Genomic DNA, 26,176 nt, shown 5'->3' with positions numbered 1-26,176 from the left:
AAGGGAATACCTGTCTGCTCAGGCTGAGGCTCATTCCCTCATCCATTGCAGTCTCCAAGAGCCATCAGTGGTTAGCAGCAACAGAAAAAAACCCAGGTCTGGGCATTCTCCCAGGGGCTCCTCATCTTCCTGCCAGTTTGAATCCTCTGTGAGAAGAGAAAAAGGAGAGGTGGCAGCAGGGGGGACTGTAAACTCTGCCCCAGCAGTGTGCAGCTCTGGAGAACTATGGAATTTTGCAGTGGGTAAAGTGTTTTTATTGAATTTTATTTTTAGTAGTACCGTAAAGAAATGCAAGGGTGATATGTCAGAGACGATGCTTAGAATTGACCCTGCCACTGCTGTCTAGAGCTCCAGCCTTGACAAAGGGTGATTGTGGCACCTGTGCTTGGAGAGACACAACAATGCTCACACTGTGCTTTCTACTCTTTGTTAAGCACCTGGTTTGACTTTTGGGAGCTCCTGAGCTATAAATTCAAATGCTGCTGGTTGTAATCTGCTGCCTGAGAGGCCAGTATCCCTAACGTGGTCATAAAAGATACAGCTCTGACTGTGACCCTGGGGAATCAGGAAGAGCTTGAATATTTTCTGTCTTGGCAAGGCGTTCTCTGGGGCAGGCAGTCTGGCTGGCTCTCTTTTACCTTAGCATAAGCTGAATAGAAGTTTTCTGTTACCATCTGTCTTCCTCTTCCTCCCAGCTACAGACCTTTCTGCTGATCTCTGCAGCTTAACATGACCTTTGCTGAGACTTCTGCAATAAAAACCTCCTGGCTACTGACCCTCCAAGTGATTGGGGAGGGGGATGAGCTCTGGTGTGCAATGTGTCAGGATCTCATGGAACAGGCTGAGGCTATTCACTTATAATGAGGCCTTTGGTGCCTGTCTGTGCTCAGCAACATGACAGTGGACAAGATAAATTTGATGTCTGTCAGAGGTGGAGGAGGATTGAGGAAGTGTGAATGGCTGGCATGATATCTGATGATGAAAGATTTTGCTTAGGGTTTTTTCAGGGGAATGGTTTTGAGAGATGGGCTGTCAGCTATATTCATCTGAAGGAAGCATTGGCCTTTAACTGGATTAGTATAATCATGACAACAATTTTGAGAGCAGCTGAGGGTCAGGTGGGTCATTGTGAAGCCACCTTCCCCATGCCCTTTGGCTCCAGCTGGGATTTTTCCTTGCAGCATCATGATTTTCTGCTTTGTGACTTCCTTGTTTAAGGGCACTGAGAAATTCAGGCAAGATGGATGGCTTGAGGGCAGTGGGGAGGTGGAGAGTGATGGGACATAGATACAGGTCACTGGTTCATATCTAGCTCTTCTGTGTAATAGGAGATCTGTTTTTCCAACATGCATGAATTCAGTAGCTGAGGCTGTGGCACACATTTCTCTTCTGGTTAAAGCTGGGTATAAGTTTTATTATGCATTCAGTGGTTCTGGGTCTGCAGTACTTGGCAGAGATGGGCAGGATTAGCATATTTCATGCTCTTGGCTCTGAAAGGCAACTGAGCAAGCAGGTCTGCCTCCTCCCATCCCTAAATCCTTAACACTTGTCCTCTGTGAGCTGCTGTGGAGGTTGTACTGAGGCAAAAAGATTGCTCAAAAAGCAGACTTTGGCAGAAAGACACTCCAAGACTCCTGTTGATGCTTTTTGCAGAGATGTTTCCTTGGCTTCTGGCAGATTTTTGGATGGGGATAAGAGGGGACACAGCCTATTTTTGCACTGATTCCTGGGGATAGATAGAGGGATATCCGCGGAGGGTTTTCTCCTGTTTACAATATATTGTGGCATCGTCCATCACCCATTCTGAGTACTGCTCCCAGCTGAGCAGTGTGTTTATGGTCACCACAGGCCTCTGTTTAATCCTTCATTTCCTGTGGCCATGGGAAATGTCAGAGGATGCCAGGCAGCAGTTTGAGATGGTCGCTACAAGGAGCAAGAAAGGCCAGTTCTGCTGTTTCTGCTGCAAGAAAAACTCCACTTGGAAAAACAATGGGATATGCCTTGGGGCTGTGTGAAACTTCTGTTTTGCTGGAATAAGCTTTCTTTGTCTTGCTCAGAGTCATCCAGTTCACATGAATGCACTGATTTAGGAGACAGAGCAACAAGTCCCCTGCCTGCTTCCTTCTCCCCTTTCCAGAGTGTCCCCAGCTCTTTGGCATCCTGCTCCTTCACTGCTGCTTGTGTGTAGTGCTGGTTTGAAGGCTGAAGGACTGAGGAAGGAGGTTGGTCTGTTGATGAAACTGCCTTAAAACTTGAGAAGCTTTAGGTCCATTTTCTAGTGTGACACTTGCTGCTGGCTTGACCTTCAGCTGTTCTCCAAGAAGGTGATAATGACAGCTGCTGTTCTGCTGTTGGTTGGCTGCATTGCAGGGAGCAAAGGGCATGTTTGCTGGACATTTCCACTGGGAAAGCTGCTGTCTCCCTGGAGGCTAACATGTGTCAGTGATGCTCTCTGTTCACCTTACAGCACTGGCTTTTTCACAGAACATATATAGGACTTCGTGAAGGTCCCTTGGCACTTCATTTATACTTCCCTTTTAAGAGGTAGAAATTGGAGCCTTCCTGCTGTTTTCTTTCTCAGTACTTGAAAAGATACCACACAGCTCGCTGAGTGTAGTGTGGCCTTGACACTGTATGGCTGCTGGGAGAGACTTCTGGCAGGGGTGGAAAGAGAACAGAGAGTGCAGCATCAGGCTGTCTGTGTAAGGGGTACAGGGCAGTGATGTTGTGAACCTTGTCTTGAGTGAAGGGGATCAGTTAGGCCTTAGTGCTCATGAAATTTACCCTGTAACCCCAAGCATGCTGTGAATTATGCTTGCTAGAAGTGTTACTCTTCCTGGGGAGAAATATGTAGATGAAAACCTACTCAGAGCCTAGCACAGCCCATATTCACCTGCCCATATTTTTTGTGTCAGGCTCCTGAAGCTCAACTGATGATTATTTTAATTGCACACCAACCCATGATGTCACCACCACAATGGTTTGTCAGCCAAACTAAAATGGTGAAATTTTTTGTCTTTGGCCTGGGTTGGTAAAGGTTTGGTTTGTGTGCTCTTGGTAGCTCTGCCCTGCATTAGGTGCTCTTGAGGACAGAAAGTCAAAGTGGATTTGTAAGTGAGTCACTTTTTTTCACTTCTCTTTTCAGAAGAGGTGTAATAAGCCATGTGCAGTAAAACTGAGTTCCTGTGTGCATTTTAGTTCATCCTTTCCTGAGCCCTTTTGCTGAACCAGAACTTGGTAGCTAGAGGCAGCTCTAAGGGGAAATGCTTTGTGGGCTTAGTATGCGGTGTTCAGTAAGTGATGACAAAGAGGGAAAGGACATAAGTGAGGAAATATTTGAAAACACTGAGACGCAGACATTCCATAAGGACACTGTCAGGAGTGACATGAGAAGTAATGGGGCAAAAGGGAGGAAGGAAGTTTATGGAAACAACAACATTTTCTGGCAGTGAGAAGGCAGGGGTTTTAATTCCTTTCTGCATTGTATGTGTTGCATTGGTTCTTTACATCCAGGCAGGACAAGAGGCTGGAGTGTGCTCTGGCTGGAAATGCTCCTCGCAGAGGGACTGTTGCCACTGACTTGGCACATGGGTTGGGGTAATGCTGGTCTGGCTCAGGGCAGCCTCCCCTGGTGTGAATGGAAAGCTTCTCCACCTCTGCACATCAGTGACTTTGCACTGCAAAAGCAGCTTATTATATCTATCTGTTCTGGATTCAGCAAGCATTACTTGTAGTATCCTGGTGCAAAGAAATGGCTTCTCCCTCTGCTCTGGTGTTAGTTTATTACTGGGGTGCTGGCTGTTGAGATGGGAAGGATTTATAGCCTAAATTCACCAGCAGCTCCTGGAGCCTTTGGCAGGTGATGTGGTGGAGCACAGCACGGAGAAGACCTGGGAATTTTCCAAGCCACCAGGGTGCTGTTTTCATGGCAGGCAGAGAGCTCTGCCATTTGCAGGGCTGTGCTCTCCTGCAGGCCATCTGGTTGGTGCCAGATTTCTGAAGAAAGTTGATGCTGGGAAGAGGCTGGGCTCTCCTGACCTTAACTGAGTGCTGGAAGGACTGAGTCCTTGGCTAGGGCTGCTCAGCCCTGCCTGGATTTTGCACATCCCTGGTGCAAAGTGGAAAAAGCTCAGTGCTCAGTTACCTGGTATTCCAGGCAGCTGGCATTGCCCACAGCATCAACTCTGGCTGGGTAACAGGTGAATTTAACTTGGTCCTGATTTAACTGTTCTTTTTTTACTTTGTCCCTTTAAGAAGCTGTGGGTATGCAATATCCACCTGAAGGTGATAAAATTCCCAAAGCAAAAAAAAAAAAATGTACCTTTACTGACATGGAAGTCATTTAGTGCACTCAGAGAAGAGAAAAGGCTCCAGCCTGCTTCTTCCTCATGCTTTGCAGTGCATATGAGCTGTGGGCTCAGATGCCATAGAGCAGTTTGCTTCAGAATGATGCAGGGAGCTCTGCCTCCCCGTCTGTCTGGCCTCAGAAGCCAGGGACTTATTCTTACCCTTGTATGCCAGTGTTTTAAATCTGTAGTTGCATTTATGGCAGTATGCCAACACAAGGCTGTGACAGGAAAGGGGGCATGTATTGTTAGTGCTGCAGCTTTACTGATTTGTGACTTGTAGATGGATGTGGAATTTTGACTGATCTGGGGCCAGCTTTGGTACTTTGTGTTCCCCAGAGCTGACTAATAAACCTGGGGAACTTAAACACAGGAAACAAGGGAGGAGAGGGGAGAGTACCCGTGAGAAGCTGGCAAAGCAAAGGAGAAGGGTTTTGAAACAAACCAACAGCCTCAGTTAGGTAGAGGATAGTTGTTCTTGCAGAGCAGCTTTACAGTGCTGGCAGCAGCTGAATGGGTGGCAGACAGCTGTCTTTGCTTGCATCCTAGCAGCCACCTTTCTAGGGAAAAGGAAGCTGATGGGAATCTGTGCAAGAATTGGAGCTGACTGCAGGATTAGTTCAGATACCTTCAGCTTCAAATGCAGCAGCTGGCAGGGTTTCCATCAAGGCCGGGAGGCTGCCCAGAGGCCCATCCTGCTGGAACTTTACTTCTCTTGGTATCTGATCTGGAGGAATAAAACCTGGTTTAAATGTGCACTGACAGTCTGGTGTGTCCTTTCAGCTGCAGCTCTGGTTTAGCTGGTTTAGCTACCAGAGCATGGAGCAGTCTCAGGGTTGGCCCTAGTCATCCCAAGTCTGAAGAGAAAGTGGCATCTCTGGGGACTCTTGATTCTGCTTGTTTTTTCTATGGTTCTTGTTTCTCTGTACAACTGCAGGTCACTGTCATGTAAAACCACACTGTGGGGTTTACAGAGGAACTTGATCCTTTTTTTGGCACTTGGCAGCTTCTGTGTGGGTGTGAGGTTTCCAGCAGTCAGCCTTTTGTAAGCAGTCACCAAACTGAGTCAGGGCATGAAGTTGTACCAGAGGGGCATTCAAACCTTCCTTTTTGCATTCTGTCTCCCTTGTCTTTTGCTACATTATCTTTCAGGATTGAGCAGGAGGACAACCCTGTGAGAGCTGACACTTTTCATTATCTCTGCTCCCAGCTGCCTCTTTGGAGCTGCTGTGTGAGGTTATTCACCACAGCCTCAGGGCTGAGAAATGCTGGTGAAGTATCTGCAATCCAGGGCGTCATGGCTCCCGAAAGCCACTGTGAACCACAGTGGGCCTGTCAGCTCTCTGCAGAGAAACTGCTGAACTGAACAAGGGGTTTAGCTGTGCATTCATCAGAGAATGAAAGTTTTGGCTAGCTGGGAAACTCAGTGTGTCCTTCTGAAGGTTTTATGTAGTGTAAAATTGGCTAAAATTCTGAAATAAAAGCTGAATTAAACAGATAAAGCAACAGAATACAGTGATCGTCATTGGAGATGGGTGTGGGGTAAGAGAGTGTACATACAGTACAAATCTCTTGAGATTCAAGCTCCATTCCCCAGCAGTTTTCTGAGTGGGTGGCTGTTTTGAGTTGCACTTGCTAAGAGACTGTTTTGCTATTCCCCCTCCCTTACACCAATTTAAAGGAGTGGTGTTTAGCTTAAAGCTAAAGGTGCTGTGACATTCTGTCTGCAAAAGAAGCCAGAAAACCTTCCAGAAAAGGGGTATCCTATGATCTATGGGGCACAGCTGAAGGCATGTCTTAGAGCTACAGTGATGCTCATGGGGCCTGTCTGGGCCAGGGATTTTGACCCCTCCTGATGAAGGCAGCTCCTGCCCTGCTCTCTAGTGATGTGCATGGCAGTTTGCCTTTGGGCTAAATGAGGGTGAAGCACAGCTGTTGGAGTCAAGTGGTGTTTGTTTTGCTGTGGTCCATGTTGGGAGGTAGTGGTTAAAACTAACTTCTAGGAAAACTTCTCCCTGCTTTTCTGGCTGGTTGTTCTTTTTGCACATGTGGGATTAGCTGAGTCAACTGATGCTGTGTCAAATGCTGGAGAGGATGAACTACACAAACAGCTTTTGTTTCTTGCTGATGATTGAGATTATCTTCTTCCATATACAGACTCAGTTACATCTCAGGTGCTGTGAGTGAGGCGTTTCGCTGCTTGAAGTCTGCTATTTGACTATGCTGTCAAACCAGCCAAGCCATCCCTGACAAGTATACCTAGCTTGAAGGTTTTGTAGTTGTCCACCTGGGTGTTACTGGTGGGTCTGCAGTGCAATGGCTGAGCTCACTGGTGATCTTTTGGGTGTAGGCAGTCCTGGACAGGTAGATGTACATTGGGGCAATCAATAAATTTCTACAGAGATGAGTATTCTAAGCCTGGCAGGTAATGACTTGCAGACATTAACACATATCGTATTATCTATCTGCTGTCTGCTTTAAAGTATTAATATATTCTGTGTGGTGAGCCTCTGCAATAGAAAGCAGCAACTGTAACAGCAATGTTTGCAGTAGGACTTGGGAGTATTGGACAGTTCTTGTTACTCAGGTTACTCTGTGTCTGGGTGCCCAACTGGACATGGCTGAAAAGGGTGGATTTTCAAAGCATGGGTGTCATTTCTTCTTAAGGCTCAATGCCGTTTTTAGGTACATCTCAAAGTCTTGGCACCAAGTGTCTGGAAAACTGCCCAGTGGAAAAGGACCTGGGGGTGCTGGTTGGAAGCCTGCTAAATAGGAGCCAGTGTGTGCCCAGGTGGCCAGGAAGGCCAGTGCCATCCTGACCTGGATCAGCAATAGTGTGGCCAGTGACCATCACCTGTACTGGGCACTGGTGAGGCCACACTTCAAATCCTGTGCTCAGTTCTGGGCCTCTCACTACAACACAGACACTGAGGTGCTGAGTGAGTCCAGAGAAAGGCAGTGAAGCTGGGGAGGGTCTGAAGCACAAGTCCTTGAGGAGCTGGGGGTGTTTAGCCTGGAGGAGAAGAGGCTCAAGGAAGATCTTATTGCTCTCTACAAGTCCCTGGCAGGAGGTTGCAGCCAGGAGGCCGTGGCCTCTTCTTCCAAGTACCAAGTGATGGGTAAGATGAATTGGCCAAGTTCTGTCAGGGGAAGTTTATATTGGATGTTAGAAAAAAAAGTCTTCAGCATAAGGATGGCCAGTGATCAAAACAGGAGAGTATTTGGGTCACCATTCTAGGAGATATTAAAAAGATGTGTACATGTGGCAGTAAGGACTGTACATGCTTTAGTGGGGAGCTTGGCAGTGCCAGGTCAGTGGTTGTACTTGATGACTTAATGTTTTTTTCAACCCAAGTTATTCTAGGATTTTGTGATTGAAATATTCCAACTCGTCAAAGAGATGGTCTTTAATATTCTTGACCTAAGGGTTGTGTTTTAAGCTTTGGGAATAAGAAGACTAGTTATTATTTAGAAACATTGTAGGTGAAACCAGGTAGGGTGGAATTATCCAGTGATGAAAAACATGGCAGCCTTCTATAAAAAAGAAGAATGATAAATCTTATCAAATTTTGTGGCTAAGGCTTGCTCAAAGGATAACCTTTTGAGGTGCCTTGTGCTATTTTTTCACTATCTTGAGTATCTCCAGCTTCCTGTTTACACTGCAAGCACATCACCTTCTGCTTTGAGGTGTTCAGCAGATACTCTCTCAGCTTTAGGACTGGTGTCTGGTACAATGTACAGGCTTCCTTACAGAAGTGAGATTACCAAACTAGTAGCCTTGGAGAAGGCACTTCGTGAATGTTGATGATTTCTGTCCCAAGGCAGGTTAAAAAATAAAATGATGTCCTGAGGGTTTGATTCCAAAATGCATACAGTGTTCCTTTTTAAAGCATTGTTAGGTCAGTGAGAGCTTAATGTTGGAGAACGGTGCAGACAGAGCACAAAGATCTCATGGCCTTGACCTCAAGGCATTTAGCTTAGAGCAGAGAGGATAACCTCCTTCCCAAATCCCAAGATGTTCTTAGCTTCCAGGCCAAGACTGCTGTTAGAAAAAACATGGTTGTTTGGTGATATATTTATTTTTAATTATTATTTTGCATGTTTACACTTTCAGACCTCTGAGTTTGGTTCTCCATGGAGTCACTCAGGCTCCTTGTGGTGCCTTGTAACTCTCAGCTATGTGTGATGCTCTGGTGCTGTGGCTGAGAAGCAGAAATTGTTCCAGTTCTCATGCTGCCCAGACCTGCCCTCTGTCTGGGGGGGATCCACCTTCTCCCTGGATGATTTTCTGATTTCCGTGGCGTGATGGGGCCTGGTGAGCAAGGCCCTAGGAATGTCATCTGTGTAACTGCAGCAGCCAGACGTGTCCTAGCCAGTCTCTGTCAGCACCCATGTGTAGTAGCAGGAGCTTGTGTATGTCCTGGTGTGATGGGAGAGGCAGGGCAGAAATGGAAATTGCGAGGCTGGGCCATGTATCTCACAGAGCAGCTTTGCTGGGTCTGAGAAGGAAAGGTCCCAGTTGCATGTTTTATCTGAAAGCTGCCCTCAGGGCAGCCTCTCACCTCCAGCTGGGTCAGGTTGGCTTTGTTTCAAGGAAATTGGAGGTTTTGGAGATTTACCTGGCTTGGAGTGGCCTGACCAGTCCCTACTGGTAAGAGTCTCTAAGAGATCCCAACCTGCTTTCTAATCTGCAGGAATCTACATAACTCAGGCATCCTTCTGAGACTGCTGGCTTGTAAAAGGCTGCATTTGCTGCCTGGCATTAATTTATCGGCTTTGTAGGCCCTAAAAATGACTTTTTAACTGATGATACTGCTTTTTCATGTTACTTTTGTCTTTCCTCTCCCTCCTGTCCTTCAGATTAGAACTTGGAAACTGCAGATGCTCTAAACTGCGTATGACTCACACCTAGTTTATTTTGTGAATTACCCAGCACGCAGTGCTGACGGAAAATGCTGGGAGTGGAGGGGGTGGGGAGAAAGAGATGGTTTTTAAGATCCAAAAGGAAATGCTTGGAACATGCATCTGTGGTCCCTGGGTCATTGAACTGGCCCGTATCCTGGACACGTTATGTGGGTCTCGTGAACCATGGGGGCCCTTGGGACCTGCAGTGGATGTCAAAACATGATCTAAGACTTCAGGCAGAAGTGAGGGCGGTGTTTTGCTGTGAACCTTTCTGGAAAAGCCAGTGGGGGCTGACCTCTTGCTGAGACTGTGTGTTCCACACCACCCATTCTTGGGTGTTACCTACCTCTTTGTCACACACCTGAGTATCACTAATAACATCTAAGGCTGCCTTTGCTCCTCTCTTGTGGTTACCCTGATCTGTTTGAAGCAGTTTGGGGTGTCAGAAATGCTGAGCTGTGGAGCTGAGGTAATGCTGGAGAAAGTTAGTGAGGTGGGTGGCAGAATGTAAAATGGAAGAGGTTATTTCATGAAATTTTGCTGAGCTGTTGTACCTAGGGACTTTCTGCCATAAAGGCAGGGCTGCAGCCTTGCTTCCAAGAGCATCAGATGCACCAATGCACAAAAAGGCATATTTCCAGTGAGAACTACCAGAAGACAAGACCTGTGCTTGAAGCTTGCAGAGAGGCTCTCGAGGATTCCTCAAGACAAGTGAGCTGGCAAGTGAGCCTCTTCCGTACGTGGATTTTGGATCACTGTTAAGGGTGATGCTTCTGCTCTCATCCTCCCAGCTGGCACCTCTGCTGGACACAGCAGCCACTGTGTCTGGGCAGGCATTTCTTTATTGACAGCTGTGCCAGAGTGTATTCCTGGTCTGCTCCCTGCTCTGCCAAGGCAGATTGGCTTAATCAGACTATGGTAAACCTGGTGTGACTGTTTCAGGCTTCACTGGACTGGCCAATTGTAGCTCTGCTGTTGTTTGACTGCCTGGTCACTCCCAGCCAGGGCCCAGGGATGGGAAGTTAAGTTAATTTGCAACAGTGAAGGTAATATTAATCTCACCTTTCGTTTTTTAGACATACAGTTAGGGAACAAGGAAATGGATTTCTTGTCCCTTAAATACGAAGTGTTTCAGAGAGGAGAAATTGAGTCTGTTTTCATTGGGGCCATCCTATTTCTCAGCACAAACCCAGTGTACATAATACCTAGTAATGGTTGTGCTGTACCCTGCTGAGATAGGGCAGGGAATGAGAACTAGTGCTGATGAAACTTCAATTCAGACTGTGCCTAGCCAGTCCACATCTCCAATTATTTCATAGTTGTCTCATTGCGAGTCTTCAAGGATCCTTGGCCTCACTTGCAGCTGCTGTCATGCTTGGCTGGGTGCCATGGGTACTGGGTCTAGTTGTGCGGGAATGCTCTGCACTGCTATCAGCCCAAAATCTGCTAGGGAGGTGCAGGTGTCCCCATGCCTTGCCACATGGCTGTCTGACAGTGATTCGTTGTCTTCATAATGGGATGTTCTCATCTTCCTTTGCACGCTGTTCTCAGGCTGATGGGACTTGAGAATAACGTGCTTAGATGAGTTGGAGGCAGCCAGCCCAGCCAAGTTTCTGACAGTGACGAAAGGTCTTGTGCTGCCTGCCTTGCCAGCAGCCACAGCAGCACAAAGAGAGGGCTGTGTGCTCGAACTGTCTGTTTGGGTTTGTAACAGGAGTGTGTGAGCAGCCAAATGGCTTCTTCAGCAATGCTCAAATAATTCCAAATGTGTGGACAAACCCAAGGCTTGCTGCTGCCCTATCAGTCTGTTCCATGCTGTGTCCTCTGTGAGATGGGAACACCAGGGAATCCAGACACTGAGGAGCTTCCAGTGTGCATATCTGTGCTAACTGTCCAGCTTCCCTCTCTCTGTACTGGACCTTGGTGGGTTAATATCCCTGGTTTAAGACCCAGCCCCTTTATTCATGTTGAAGCCTGCAAGCTGGTGGCTCATCCCAGGGCAGCATCCCTATTTACTTTGTGGTGTCGTGTGGATGTGGGACAGGCGGTGGCAGGGCACAGCCTCAGGTCTGGGTACTGTGTGGCCATGCTGGGGATGGCACTGGACCTAGGCACCTTTGGGTCAGGAGCTGGAAGCTGCACCAGGGAAGGTGATACTCTGGCCTGTATGTGCTTCTTGTTCCTGGCACTGAACTTCAAAACAATCTAAACAGGAGCCTTTGTCCCTGCTTTATGTCTGTGACATCCAGCAGCTTTCAGCTGTAGCCTGTCAGAGCTGAGAATTTGAGGAGCTTGTTTTGCTTATTTGTTTGGAGAACCATGGGCAACTTCCAGCACTTCTCTGGAGGAGCATCTAGAAGAAGCAGGCCTGTTTATGGAACACGAGTCTGTATGGATTTAGCCTTTTTATTTTGAGCACATGCTTTCTTTAGGAAGTCTTTAGTGGCCTGTAAATCCAAAAACATTAAACAATCATTGCTGTATTGTAGGAATAAAGCTCAGTGATACAGATGAGGTTCTGGGGTTGGTGCAAGACTATCAGAATACAAGGATCAATGTCCTACCATGGCCTTCCCACTTTCTCACCCATGTGCCAAACATGTTTCTGTAACATGTATTTTTCCAAGCAGAGAAGTGTGTCTGGGTGTGAGTAGAATGAAGTAAAAAACCAAAAAAACAAAACTAAAGCTAAAGTCCTCTCATGTCCCATGCTTATGTCTCTGGGGAGGCTGGAGAAAGTGCCCACCAGCACTGCTAGCACCATGACTGACTAACAAGACAGAGCTCTTGAATACCACAGGGATCAGAACAGTGTATGAGCCTGTGCAGGATGGTTTTGGGAAGGGCTAGGATGTACTTTTATAAGCATTTCTTGTAGCAGTGATCCTTATGCAAAAAAAAAAAAATGTGTAGCTCTGAAATATTCATCCTTGCTCCTGTGCTGCCTGCCTTGTCTTACTGGTACAGCTGTTCAGGCAGCTGTGTTGTGGACTTGCTCAGAGACCTATTGCAGTTAAAAATATCACTTCCCTCCCATCCTCCCATTCTCTCTGTTGTTGTGGTTGGTTGTTTTTAAACAGGCAAGAGTAAGTGCTGCTTCTTAAATACATAGCAGTAATGTCAGCCCTAGATTTGAGCAGACTGGCTCTGTCCTGAGGTGTCTTTGATTAGCTCTGAACTCATGGTAAGGCTCAAACCTCTTGAGTCAGATGTGTCCTTCCAGCAAGCCAGATGATGCTTCTTGTGAGCAGAAGGTGGTTGTTCCAAAATCAGGAAGCTGAAGTAGTATTAGGGATCACAGAATTAGTCTCTAGGGCGAGATTCTCTTGCCCTGTCCAGTAAGAAGCATGTGATGGTGACCACCGAGCACTCTGGGTTTGTCACCTGTGAATAGCACTGCTGCCTGTGACTCAGCTGTGGCTTTTCCAGATCTGTGGCTCAGGGCAACGTTTCTTTCTTTGTACGGAAATGGCCACTGGAAGCATTTCAATGCTATTGAGTTTCATATCATCTTTCCTTTTTTAAAAGAAGTTGCAATGAAAAAAAAGCAACAACAAAACCTTAATTACACCATCCAGATTTGTTTGTGCTTAAAGTGGGCCACTGTGGGATCATACAACTAACCTTTGTCCTCATCTCCACCCTGCTGCATGTCACTATCCTTCCCTGAAGTGTTGCTCTGGCTGTTAGGAGATTTTGTCATCTGAAAACACCTTTCAGTGCAGACTGGACCAAAAATACCATTGAATATGGTAAAGTATTATCTGATCTCTTGGTAAAGACTACTAGAAACTCTTGCACATATTTTGTGAGGATACCTGGGTGTTGAGTAATGTCTTGATACTTCTCTAGTGGAGCACGTACATCTGTGAGAAAAGGGAAGGCTTGTGGGATTGTGGCTCAGGAAAATGCAGCTACTTTCTCATTTCCTTTGTGGTGATGGAAATGTTTTATCTTTTCTGACTGAACCCTTTCACAAACAGAATCCTCATAAATTCCCCTTGTACTTTTGATGCATGCTGGGGGTTTTGGGATTATTTTCAGTTAATCTTTTAGGCTGTACCTACACTCTGCTAAAGAGAAATGTTGGTCTTCCCCAGAGGTTTTGCCAGTGGAGTGCAGCAGGAGGAGTTTGTACTTCCCTCTGTGGCTTTAGAAGCACCTTGTAGTTCTCTGTTTTGTGATGTGTTTCAAGTGGGAGATATTCCCCTCTGTGGGTGCTGTTAAGCTTCTTAGCTCGTCACATTGAGGGAAAAATAAGTGACAGACCTCTCTAGTGTAAATTTTTGGTGCCACTGCCTTAAACTTCTCTTGAAGCAGGGAGAAATGCCAGGTCTGGCAGGTGTGTGAGACAGGTCACTGTCTGTCTTGGGTTCACTGAGAAGCTGATGTGAACCTGCCACCAAAAGGCTGAGCCTGATGCTGTGTGTCTGTCCCTGTCCCACTATGTATGTGGCTTGTGTTTTGTTGCCCTACTGCATATCATAGCAAGTTAAAAATACACTCTGGTGTTTTTCTACAATGCAAGTAGAGCATTCCTGTAAAAGTTAAGGTGGGAAAGTGATAGGCATTGGCAAAAATCTTCTGCTTTTAAACTGGTGCTAAAGGGAGTTAATCTGTTTCCAATTTCACTTTTCTCAAGGTCATTTTCAGCATCTTTTGAAGAAGCTCTACTTCTCCCTGCCCATAATGCTGATGTTGATCCCATATCTGGGTTCTAGGTGCAAATCCAGCATCTGCACTTTAAATCAGTAAAGATTACAAGAAACAACTGAAAATAATGCCTGAGCTGGTGGAAATGCCTTGCAGTGAGAGCCATGGAGCTCAGTTTGTTCAGTTTTGGAGAGGTGCCAGTGTGCACATACCCCTTGTGCCATGAAAATAGTATTCTCAGACTCTTTAACCTGGCACAGGAAGTCACAGTAAGCACAAATGCTTGCCCTTGGTTTTAACCGAATGCAGTCAGTGTGGGCATTGCTATAAATATATAATATATATTCTGTTTGAATGGAATGCAGAGGTTTGTACATAAGATCTGATCCAGTAGTAGCATGGACAGTTCTGTTCTTTAAATGAATGTGGAGGGGAGAGTGGAGAAGGCATTTTATGCCAACAAGGACAAAGAAATAAATACATATGAAAATAGACATGATGGCAGGAGCGGGGGAAAACACAAGTCTAAACCTTGGCTGGTAGAAAGTGTGTCAGAAGTCCATATGTCTCTATGCTCCCCTGACTGCCATAGCTCATTTGATGCTTTTTTGTTTGTTTTTGTTTTTCCTGATGCTAATTATTTTTACTTTGTTTCCCTGTTCAGTATGTCGAGACTTTGCTATTCTGGAAGATCATACCTTGGCCCATAATTTACAGGAACAAGAGAGTAAGTAGCAATCATCTTCAGAACAAACTGAAGCAACCTTATCCCAACAGATATCTGGCTTTATTTGATTTTGCCAAGAAAAATGCTTCCTGCTTTTATTTAATTTTTTTCCTTTTAATGGAATACAGTTTATTATTGTTGTCTTCACTATCCTGTAATACTACACTTTGCTCTGCTCCAACTCACATTGTACCCCAGAGATAGTTGCATTTCATATTTCAATTTTGTGCTGAGTTTGTTTATGCCATTTATGATAAAATTGCATGTAGGAGTGCACTTGGGGTTTTGTTGCTGTGCAAGGATTTTAGAAATGACTAGCAATTTTGGAAGCTTCAAGTTTTATAGTCTGACCTGAAGTACAACCAGAAGAGGTCTGTTTGTTTACTTATTTCAGAATTGCCAGTGTCTGCCTTTTGAAAGGAGCCTTCCTTTTCAGACATTTTGAGGTAGGGCAGCTATACACTCGAAGGGTTTATAAAGGAGAAATAAAAGTACAGCCAGGAACTTCAAAGTGATTGGTCCTTTTTTTTTTTTTAATGATTATTTTTTTTACATGCTTATCTGTTACTTTGGGTATGTTTACATTGCAGTTTCAAGTGTGGTGGCCTCTCTAATCAACTTCTCACCAATTTGGTATCTGCCAGTACCAGGTGCTAATGCCATTCCTGCTGTTCCACCAAGGGTGCAGCTGCTTGTGCCCTTGGTGCTGGAACCTGAGACCACTGAATTAAAGATGACTGGGCTGCAGTTCATGTAGCCATTTTTTCTGGCAGGCAATATCCATGTATGGTAAAGGACTCACTGGAGCACTAAGTTGCTCTGTTGCTAAATATAAAGGTAGTGAGATTTTTAGAACTGATTATGCTGAGAGTGAGAGGAGTTTTCTTCTGTGGAGGATCTTGAGAACAAATTTGGAAAGTATCCATAAGGAGTGGTTTAGGTTCAGCACATCCTCACTGGCCTCTGGTGGTCCCTCCCAGACCCACTTCATTCGTCTAAGGTGATTTTCCATGGTCAGAAAATTAAATCCAAAGCCTAAAAACTGCTCCCCATAAACGTGGATATGTTAAGACATGCAGAGCTTGTTTTGGTAACAGACACGTATACAGCCCCCTCAGTGCTGAAAAGAGGCAATCTCAAGCTGCTAGCATAATTTCAGTTCAGGACTTTCCCACCTTTAGAGAGATTGCTCGGTGTTTCCCTGCCAAGATCTGCCTTCCTTTCTGGGCTGGAATCTCCCTCCCACTTGGTTTATCTTGTTCACACAGTGAAGTTCTGCAGCCTGATTTGAGGGTTCTTGTCTGTGTTTATTTCCAGTTGAGCATCACTTGGCCACAAATGTTCAGCGTAATCGTCTGGTGCAACATGACTTGCAGATGGCCAAGCAACTGCAAGAAGAGGAGGATAAGAAAGCTCGTGCTCAAATCCAGAAACACCAAAAAGACTTGTGAGTTTGTGCTGGAGATCTTGGAATGGGGATGCTAGTCCCATTTGGTCAGAGCACTAATATCAGCTGCTTTGAGTTGACAGTGCATGCAGTTCATCAGCCTTTTGCTTTTGTTTCTTTTTTAATTTGGCTGTCCATTGCTGTAAAAGTATTGATAGCAGGCTCTGGCACAGAGGAATGAGAACAGGGTGGGAGCAGGTGGTCCTGAAGCCCATCCTGCCTTAGATACTGTTGTCTGTTGATCAGAAGGAGCCTTTCCATTGTACTGCTTGTTGTCAAAATGGGTTAACTTGGCCACTTGTGTTGAACTTGTCCCTGGCTGAAGTTTGAGAGTGAGGGACCTGTGCCACAGTGCTACAGGGGAAATCTCCCTTATGTGGAAACTGCAGATATTAGTGTTTTCCCTGTGTCTGATGATGTGCTTTTGGGGAGCTGGGTGTGATGCTTTTTGGTGTCCTGCAGAGAGCTGAAAGCCCCTGCCTGTGCTTGCAGATATTCAGTGTGAAATGACCTGGGAAGGGGAATTGCTGCTCCAGGGTGGCTCGATGGGATGGGTGTTGGGGGACAGGCCTTCTCTTGCCGTCACTGACTTCTGCAGCAACTGTGGGAGGGTATTTAATCAGTGATCCAGTTTGCTCTGCAGGTTTGCTCAGTCCCTACTCACCACATCTTAACCCTGTGGTCTGTGGTTTGGCTCTCTGTGTGTCACGGCTCTCAGCTGTGGAGCTGCTGTAGAAGCTAAACATGGCAGCACAGGGCAAAACAAACTGTTTCCAATCCAGGGTGGACTTGCAGAGTTTGTGTGACCTGGCTCAGGCAGATCCCACTTGTGAGAGGTGGCTGGATGGGGGTCCCTGCAAATACAAGGTCTGCAAGGCAGGATGCATCTCCCAGCAGCTGTGCTGCCTCCTGGCTTTTGTTGGGCTCTGGGATGCCACCCACCAGGTGCAGTTGGTGGTGGATCACAGAGCCTGGGTGGCTCATCTGACAGGACCAGTGACAGAGCTCTGTGCTGCAGATGTGGGAGATACAGGACTGGCTTCAAAGCAGTGTCTCATGAAAGCTTTGAAGCTGGGGCGTGACAGATCAGCACACTGGGACAGACCTTATGTACATATGCATCTCTCAAGTCTGTGCTTTTTTTCAATAGTTTTGTTTTATTACCAATTAGAGATGTGAGTGAGTAAATGACAACATAAAAATTGATTTTGTATGGCAGACATGATTCCTCTTGCTAGGAGCTGCAAACAATTTTCTTGTTGTAGGACTCTGTAAAATGGGATTTACGAACTTTGGAGCTAAAGCACAGGCAGAACTGCTGATGTAAAATGTTGTGTCAGCAGAAGTTCTGCTTCTGAGAGCAGGAGCTCTTTTGCAAGAATAGTAAAAGAAGTTGGAGGCATCCTTTTATAATTGGATCTTTTTCTTCCTTAGTTTTTTGTATGTTCCCACTGTCTCTTCCTTGTCCATGATCTGGCAACAAAATAATCCCTGTTGTTGCTCTCTGTGTCATCTAGGACAGCTTGAAGCTACAAGGTGATGGGAGCAGTAAGAGAGCAGAACTAAGAGGTCTTTAGAAGCAGGAAACAAAAAAACTCTTCAAATTTATTTGCTTTCTTCTCATTCAAGTCCTAATTTCTCTCAGAAAGACTTTGTGAAGATAAATGAGAGAATAGAAACATTTATTTTTAAGATTTCAAAGAAACATCAAACCTGATTTTTGTGCTTTAAAAGCATCTCTCACATCTAGCTGAGCAGCCTGCACACTGCTAAGCATAGTAGCAAGATTACTAAAATAAAATAGTGTGAAAATATGTTTTTTCCCTGTTTTGCTCCCAGTGCTGTGATAGCTCTGTTGCACTGATGTGAACAGTTCCTTTGAACAGTTCCCTTAAACATTCCCTTTTTTCTCCTTACCTGGCAGCAACCAGTAGCTGCAGTCACTGTGAATGGGAGGGAGCTTTCTGATCACACAAAATTTTAGTTTCATAAACTGATGTAGAGTTTTCACAACATTCTTAACGCTCCTGGCTGTCCAGGAGTGAAGGACATGAGTGGGATGTTCAGGAATGGTGATTTTTATGTTGCTCTGGCTGATTTCTGGGGTCTGATGGGCACTGGAGTTCACATTAAGGAAAGTTAAGGACAAGAAGAGCTGTCAAAGCTCTCGAACCTATTTTCTTATGCTCACACAAGTTAGTACATTACTTTGTTGACTGACTAATCAAGTCTCAGTATTTAATTACTGCTGAGCAATAAAACCCCAAATCTAATCCTCTGTGGCTGTTTAGTTCTTAGGAATTGATGTGGTGTATTCCAAGGTGTGCCATGAGAAAGAAGAAAATGCTTTTGTGTTTCCAATACTTGTAGTGTTCTTTGCTGCTAACAGGGAGGCAATGACCTTGTTGCTTTGGCTGTGAAAGATGTTTAGTTATTTTTCTGTCCTGTTTGTCTGCAATAGGATGTATTTTAAGCATTTAGCAAGTCATTTTGTGCTGATGAACTTGGCACCTTAGCTCTGCTCACAGGTGCCAGGGGAACTGGAGACGTGCAATGCCTTGATGTGTCTGACCTTTCTAACTTATTTTCTACCTGGTTTCATGTCCTCAGAGCCTGGGGTTGTAAAGGATCCACTACCAGGCTCACTGACAGCCTGCTCCCTAGGATTTACTTATTCAGCTATTGTTTTGCTGGGAGCTGTGGTTCTCTGCTGGTGCCAGCTTTGCCAAGGTCCCTTTTTTAAAAAGCACGCTTAAGAGCTAGATGTGCTGCTGTGTGAACTCCTGTGGCTTTGAACAGATCTGTCCCCAGAGTCAAATGAAACACACATAGGCACATGCAAAAGTAGCCAGGTTTTATTACCTGAATGAAAGAAACTCATGTCATTAGATGTCATGTTTAACCTACTGGTAACTCCAGCCTGATTGCAGGTCTGCTTCCAAGGAGCTGTTGACAGAAATAGTCTTTTCCTTCCTGCTCTGTGTGCCTTTTTGTTGCCTATGACAAATGAGTTGTTTCTTAGTGACATCTGTCCTCCAAACACTCATGTTGCAATGTCCTTCCTCTCCACCCTTGCCACATATCCACCCCGTCTGCTTCTCTCCTCCTTCTATCCACTTTCTGTAAAAGAAGGCCCTGTTGTGCCACTGGCTGCTCCAGCCATGCCACATTTCTTGGTTTTGCAACAAAAAGTGCTTGTCTGCACTTAGAAGTGTTTTATCTTCCTCTTCTCATGTCCTCAGTTCTCTCCCAGTCTTTTGCCTCCAGATTTACTAGGTCATTTATGCCCAGATTCTTCCTCAAACCTAGAACTGTTTGCTCCAGCCCACGTAGCACAGCTTTGGCATAGCTCGGTCCGCTTCAGTTATTTGCTTATCTTCCACTCTTGGTAGTCTTGTCATCACCTATCTGTTCACTGTCAGTTTGTTCTGCAAAATATTGTATTCTGATAACTCTGCTTGTTGCTGCTCCCAGCTGTTCTCCTCCTATGCCTTGCCTTTCAGTAGCTGCAATTGTGGGGATTGACTTTTCTGACCTGTTTAGAGCTGCACTTAAGCTCAATCTCAACAGTGCTGAAAGAGAAGGTTTTAGTCTTTCTTTTCAAATCTCCCAGCCCGTTTCTGAATTGTGCTGAAGAATCCTTGGCTATTGTTCCAGCCTGTTTGGTGGACATCAGAGCATGCTGCTAAATGTGGCACTGTTCTTGCAGATGATTTCCAGCCTTCCTGGTCTGTCTGCACAGCCAAACCTCTCATGTCTCAATTGCTCTGATCTCTCCCTGTCCCCAGTTAATGCAGTCTTGTGTTCCTGCATCCTTACTGGCACTGTAGCAATGGCTCCTTCCCCCTTGTTTTGAGACATGTTTCTCCCTTGCCTCTTGGCACTGGTCCTGCTTTTGTGTCTCATCCCACCTCAGTGGCATTTCTCATTCATTACTTAACTGCCACCTCCAGCCTCCACTTGGCCTATGTACCATATTCCTGCACCTCCTTCTCCTTGGCTTACAAGTGAAAGCCACTTCCCAGAAGTGCCTGCATTAACCATACACGTGAACCCCTCCTTTGATACCACACGTACTAAAACTCAGCAGAATTAGGTTGTTTGCAGACTCCTGAGCACTACCTTGGCCTGCCCTATTTTGTAGTACCTATCTCATTTCTTAGCAATCTGCCCATGAATCTCTTTTTACTTTTTACTCTGTGGATATTTTGGGAAGTATTTTCTAGATTTGGCCACCAGTAAGTACAGGGAGTTCTGGTCCCTGATGAGGATTCATAGCTCTGCACTAACACTGAGTAATAATTCTTTTGTTGCAAATCAGGTGGATTTTTTTTTAGCTCTTTTATCCCTTTCTCCAGGCTGACTGATGCCTGTGATTTCAGCTGCCTATAATCCCTGTCTCCTTGCCTTCTAGGGAACGACAGGACTGCGAGATTGCTCAGGAAATCCAAGTGAAGCTTGCGTTTGAAGCAGAGGAACGCCGCAGGCAAGAGGAAAAAGACGAGGTAACCTTTAAAGCTGCAGGGATGGCAGGGCTATTTGTAGCAGCCCTTTCAGGATAGACATTTCTTGGCCAGTGGCCACAGGAGTTGGCTTGCATGGTGGCAGTCCTTGTCTTGACAGATCTCTGTATGCATGGAGATTTTGGGGAGTCCTGTTACAGGAATAAGATACAGTCATAGTACTCACACTCAAGGGTCATAAGGGTTGTTGATGCCAGTGGCCTTGCTAATGAAGAGAGCAAGTAATAGGTTAGTCTTGTTGGGGTATTTATTGCCCTGCTGTAGGAAATTGTAATTGTTTATACACTCTGAGACACGCTTGCTTTCTCAAATGCAAGACAGGCTGTGATTTCTTTGTCTTTGATGCAAAGATTTCAGCAGGACTCTCAGCCCAGCCATCTGTTTCTGGCTTCTCCACTCTTCAGTTTAGTCTTTCACAGCCTGAACACCCTGTTACAGTTTCTAGCTAGCAGATTCCTTTGTGACTTCAGAATTTTCTCTGCTGCTTTTGCTTGAGAGTGGGTGGTGTGGTTTGTTCATAGTGTACAAAGGATTTTGCTTGTTGGTCACCTCAGTGGGTCAGCCTGTCAGATTGAGTTTTCAAGAAATCCACAGAGTAGAGGAACACCTGTGAGAGCCTGGAGTGTGTCCCCATTTTTGATTTCAGATGATTTCCAAAGTGGCCTGAGTTGTCTCAGGATGTTTAAGAGGCACCTGGTGGTATTCTTTGTATACAAGAGCTTGAACACAAGGCTGTATTTCCTGGAAGAGCCTGAAATAAGAATCTGCCCTTACCTGACAGATGCATGGGGTTTTTTTGCAAGACTTCATTTTCTTTTTCTACGATTAATTCCAAGCAAGTACTGAAAGGCTGCCCAGACAGATGGAAAGGGCTTGGCTTCCAAGAAGAGCTTGTGGTAACAGGATGGGAGGAACACTTTACTACCTCTTAAGCAAAAATCCCATAGCCAAGCTGTCATTTTTTTTTATTGGGAAGGTGAAGGAGATGCAAAACTAATGTTGACTTTTGGAATTGCACCTTTCCTTCCTGCTTTAGGTAGAGAACTGCAGGGATGTTAGCAATCTGACAACAGGTCCTTGCAGCCTGTCAAGCCTGCCTGCTGACCATCTTGTGCTGTTGGAAGCAGGCTTCAGCTGACTGTGGCTTAAAGCAAAGAGAAGTCATAAATATTCTATCTCTTCCTGCTGGTACGTGGGAAGTTCCCAAGTGTGGCTGAAATGTAGCTGAGGACTGAGGCAGATCCTTTCTGGAGTGCAGGGTTTTTAAATGAAGCACTAAGCCTGCCTGCCCTGCCTGCTTATGAATCCTGTTTGTAAGAAGTGGTTTGTATGGATTTGCAAGTCCTGAGCTGTCTCAGTCCTGGAGATAATGTGCTTTAGCTCATGTATTTATAGACTTACTGTACTTGCTAGAAAGGTTAACCTTGTCAGGGAAGGAGTTTGTGGAGGTTTGTAATGTTTTGGTTTGTTTGGTTTTGGGCTTTTTCTTTATTTCTTTTTTTCTTTCTTTTTTTTTTTTTTAAGGAGCCTGTGGCATTCCGAGATTTTTCACAGTGCTGGTGTCAGAGCAGATCTTACCTGAATCCTGAAGTAATGCTTTGTACTTGAGCAGCCATCCAATGTCCTCCAGTGCTGGCTTGGCTCTGGAGGGTGTTGACTCTTAGTTTGCATTTTAGCCATGCCTTTCCTGCCTGCAGTGTCCACTTTACATGCATGGCTCTGTAAAGGTCCTGAGGATTAGGAAGGCTTAAATGAATAGCATGCAAAGGGGCAGCATGCCCTGCTGGTATCTCCCAGCTTTGTTCATTAGCTCCAGACTGGCTTCACTGACTCACAAGCTCCTGGGCCTCAGAGGAGCAAGCCCCAGGGAGCTGTTTGCAGTTCCTAGGCCTTGTTGATCCATTAGTCATCTCAAAAGAAAACCAATTAGGAAAATGGAGTGCTCTTCTCTTTGGCATATCTACCAAAACTGTGACAGAAGACAAACGGCTGCAGTCCCCACTGTGCTCCTGCCTTGTGCCTAGTTTGCTCTTCCTAATGTCCTTTCGATTTTCTTTTCCTTCAAGTCTCTGTCTGTCAAACTGATGCATTTCTCTGCTTGGCATCCTGTTGTGCCTGAAAATTACAGCTAGTGTGAAGTGAGTTCACAGTTTGCTCTGGGAGCTCCTTCCAGTCAGAAGTGCCTTTAGCTGGACAGTCTTTGCTGCTGTGTTTTTCCTTCCCTGGCAGAGTGCAGGGGGGAGATCCTGCCCACTCCTGTGAGTGGGTGTGCACTTCTGTGACTTTCAAATCCTTGTTGAAAGCCTGAGATTGCACATGTGGTACCTTCTGCCCTGCCTTGGCCATTAGGGCTTTGCAGGAGGAGCAGGAACCTGTGAGTTTACCATGGTGTTGGAATTTCAGCACTGGGCCTGCGTGAGGTTGAATACTGATTGCTGACATGGTCCCTTTTGTCATCCATTAATTTGAAAGCCTCATCCAGCCCAGGGGCTGAATTTGAGTAACTGTTGTTGACTGTCTGAAAAACTAAACTTTTTTTTTGTAGGGATTTTAATAATTTAATAAAGAATTTGATTGAAAGAATCTGGAAATACTTTTTAGTGGTGATTTAATGTCTGTTTTCTTCCACATCTGCAGGATATTGCCCGTCTCCTACAACAGAAAGAACTGCAGGAAGAAAAAAAGCGCAAGAAGCACTACCCAGAGTCCCAGGGGCACACAGGCTATGAAGAGAGTTATTATGCAGAAAATGGAGGTATGTTTCTGCAAGATAAAAGGTCAGGATCATGGCAGTGTAAGGTGGACTTGGTGGTCTGACAACCAGTTTGGGAAACTCCCTTTATCCTACAGTCCTGCATTTAGCACTGTAGCATTACATCAGTTTCCGGTGTTAGAATGGGATTATTTCATAATCAGGAAGTATTTAGTTTAAGAAAAGAAAAAAAAGCAGAGAAGACAATTTAGTAGTTTTTATTGTCCTTGAAGGCGACCTAAATGGCAGGGATAGGGAGCATGGTGTGTGTGTGTATGTGCAAGTGCAGCCACACATATGTGTTTTAAAAGTGGTTGTGGAAAAGGACAGTGGCTGATAAGGCAGTTACTGCTGTGTGACACCAAGGATGTGGGGAAGAAATGCTGAAATTCCATGCTTGCATTTGAAGAGAGACTGTTCCATGCATTCATTTGTGATGCTGGCACAGCTACATGAAGGAGTAAATGCTGGTTCATGGAGATGTGTTTCAAAAATAGCTCCTTGCAGGTATGTACCCAAGCTGTATAATTAGCACAACTGCCTTGAATGACTTACTGAAGAACAAGGTCATCTCTACAGAATGTCTCTGCTGTGATTATCATCTGGGACTGTACAGTGTGGAAATGATTTGATCTACAATGCTTTATTGCTTTCTTTTGGTCAGCTTCTGTGATTGAATACAGACCTTCTTTAAACTGGGAGGAGAGAATCAGGGTGTGTTTAATTATGGAGCAATCTGTGGATGGCTTTGCTGTGCACTGGTGGTGGTTCCTGTGTTTGTTCTTCTAAAATGTGGTGGGGAAGATGGATTGCTTTTGATTAACAGATTGTGAAGATGAAGATCAAACCTCATTTCTTATTTTAACATCAATGCCATTGGCAGTTTTAAAGCCTATTAATTGAACTTACACAAAGTGTTTAGTTTCAATTTGGAAGAAATTCAAAGATAACCAAGAAAGTACAAAGCACAAAGTTCAAAAGTGCAAAACAGTAACCAAGTGGAAACTTCATGATCACAAGTCCTGCTACATGTTCAAAGCTGGGAAAAATTGATCTTGGAGTCCTATGGCTAACCCACACTTCAGGTTTCCAGAATTAAATGGGAAAAATCTGAAAAAATGCAGCATAGATAACAGTGTGCCTGCAGAGATAATAGGACAGAATGGATTTTTATATCAAATCAGCTGACAAAGCCTGTGTCTTTCTGAAGTAAGACTGTGGTGTGGATTTGGAGAGCAGGATATCTTGTGGGTCTAAGTTTTCTTCCTGCTGTTCTTGATCTGCGCTCCTTAAAAGCTCTGAAGGACTGGAGTGGATTTTATGCCTGGATCATCTAACTTCTTGTTCTGGGAACTCTTAATTACTTGGGCACCATGTGATTAGGCTTCAGAAGCCTTGGTTTGTATTTTCCTCATTAGTTGTGAATTGAAGCAAATAAAACCTCCTTGATTTAAATTTCTTTTGTTTTAGTGGGGGGTGGGGTGTGTTTTTGGGGCTTTTTTCTGTTGTTTGAGACTGAGGTAAAATTTATCCACCTCCAGGAGGAACGTGGATTAGGCCTATTGCTCCAAAGCAATATGAGCTCTTTAAAAGTGGAAAAATAAACATGAGAAAAGGCAGAGTTCCTCCCAGAAGTGTTTGTGCCATGAAAAACAGTTTTGTATTCACTCAGTCACTTGCTGCTTCAGGGAGTAACACCAGGGTCAGTGGAGTGTTTACATAGCCCCTGTGGAAGGTGCCACAGGAACCAGCACCTGCTGATGAATTAATCACCCTGAGATACCCCAAAAACAAATGTTCTGCTTGGGTTATTTGGCATGGTTGTGCTACCTGCTGCAATCCTTTCCCAGCACAGCCAGGCTTTGCTCTTTTGTGTTCTCCTGCGCTCTGCTCTTGTATTTATTGAGCTTTCCTCAATGACAAAATTGAATTAATTTTTAGATCCTTATGGGTGTTGTTCAAAACTCTTGCTTTCAGGTTCTGGTCTCTGTTGTTCAGTAAGTCACTTGGATTGTTTGATTGGGTATTTTTTTTTCTGTAAATCATGATCTAAAACTAAACAGAAAAAATCCAACCAGTTAAAGAGCAACCACAGCAGTTCCTGTTAGAGTTCTTGGACTTTTAAAAAATACTCTTGTTCTGGATAAAAGTCACACAGACTTGTTTTGAAGGTGGATTTTCTGTAGGGTCTATTTTTACTGGCTCTGACAATGTTTTTTCTGAATAGAATGACTCAAAGGGAACGTTCAGTTTTGGTGTGAGGTTTGTTTTTTCTCCCTCTGAAATCTAGATAGATTGTAAGCAAGACAGAGCTATTCATTAAAACAGAATGTAATTCATGTGCAGTGAAATATATTTTAAATATTTTGAAATACTGTAAAACAAACTCCAGACAGTTGAGGAAAGTCTGCTGCTGCAGGGATTTTTGGTGGGGGATTGTGTATGTAGTTTTGTTTCAAATCAATCTCTGCTTCAAGGCATTTTTTTTTCATTTTGAAAAGCTGCTGTAGAGAGATAATAGTTCACTCAGTGCAATGATTTTTCTTAGTAAATAGGTTAGATGAAAAAATAAATCAATTAGTAGATTGTATGCTGCATCCTCCTAGCTGCTTCAGGTTTATTACTGAAATAAAAAGCAGAGAAAATTTACCTGCTTTCTGGAAAGCACAGAGGAAACAACCCCACCAAAATGTCAAGTAAAGAGCTTTTCTAGCTACAACGCTGAGGTCAGGAGCCTGGGTTTTGTGAAGTCTTATTCTATCCTAAAATTTCTATCCATAACCGTCTTTGCTTTCAGAGCTGAAACTTCTTTTTAGACAATGA

The 26,176-nt window shown here is 44.8% G+C and overlaps 1 protein-coding gene across 3 annotated transcripts in view; it reads left to right on the top strand.

Moving 5' to 3' along the window:
* The window catches only part of CCDC50 (coiled-coil domain containing 50), a 42,818-nt gene that overhangs the window by 3,275 nt on the left and 13,367 nt on the right, over positions 1–26,176 (top strand). For all 3 annotated transcript variants that reach the window (XM_015637991.3, XM_015637992.3, XM_033516637.1), the window contains exons 2-5: positions 14,569–14,631; positions 15,949–16,078; positions 20,493–20,583; positions 23,239–23,356. In XM_015637991.3, the coding sequence (XP_015493477.1) occupies positions 14,569–14,631; positions 15,949–16,078; positions 20,493–20,583; positions 23,239–23,356 (402 nt within the window). The remainder of the gene's footprint in view (positions 1–14,568; positions 14,632–15,948; positions 16,079–20,492; positions 20,584–23,238; positions 23,357–26,176) is intronic.

This window comes from Parus major, chromosome 9, assembly GCF_001522545.3.
Source record: "Parus major isolate Abel chromosome 9, Parus_major1.1, whole genome shotgun sequence".
Lineage (NCBI taxonomy): Eukaryota > Metazoa > Chordata > Aves > Passeriformes > Paridae > Parus > Parus major.
Note: the sequence above shows the minus strand (reverse complement) of the source record. Positions and strands in the feature narration are given on the sequence as shown.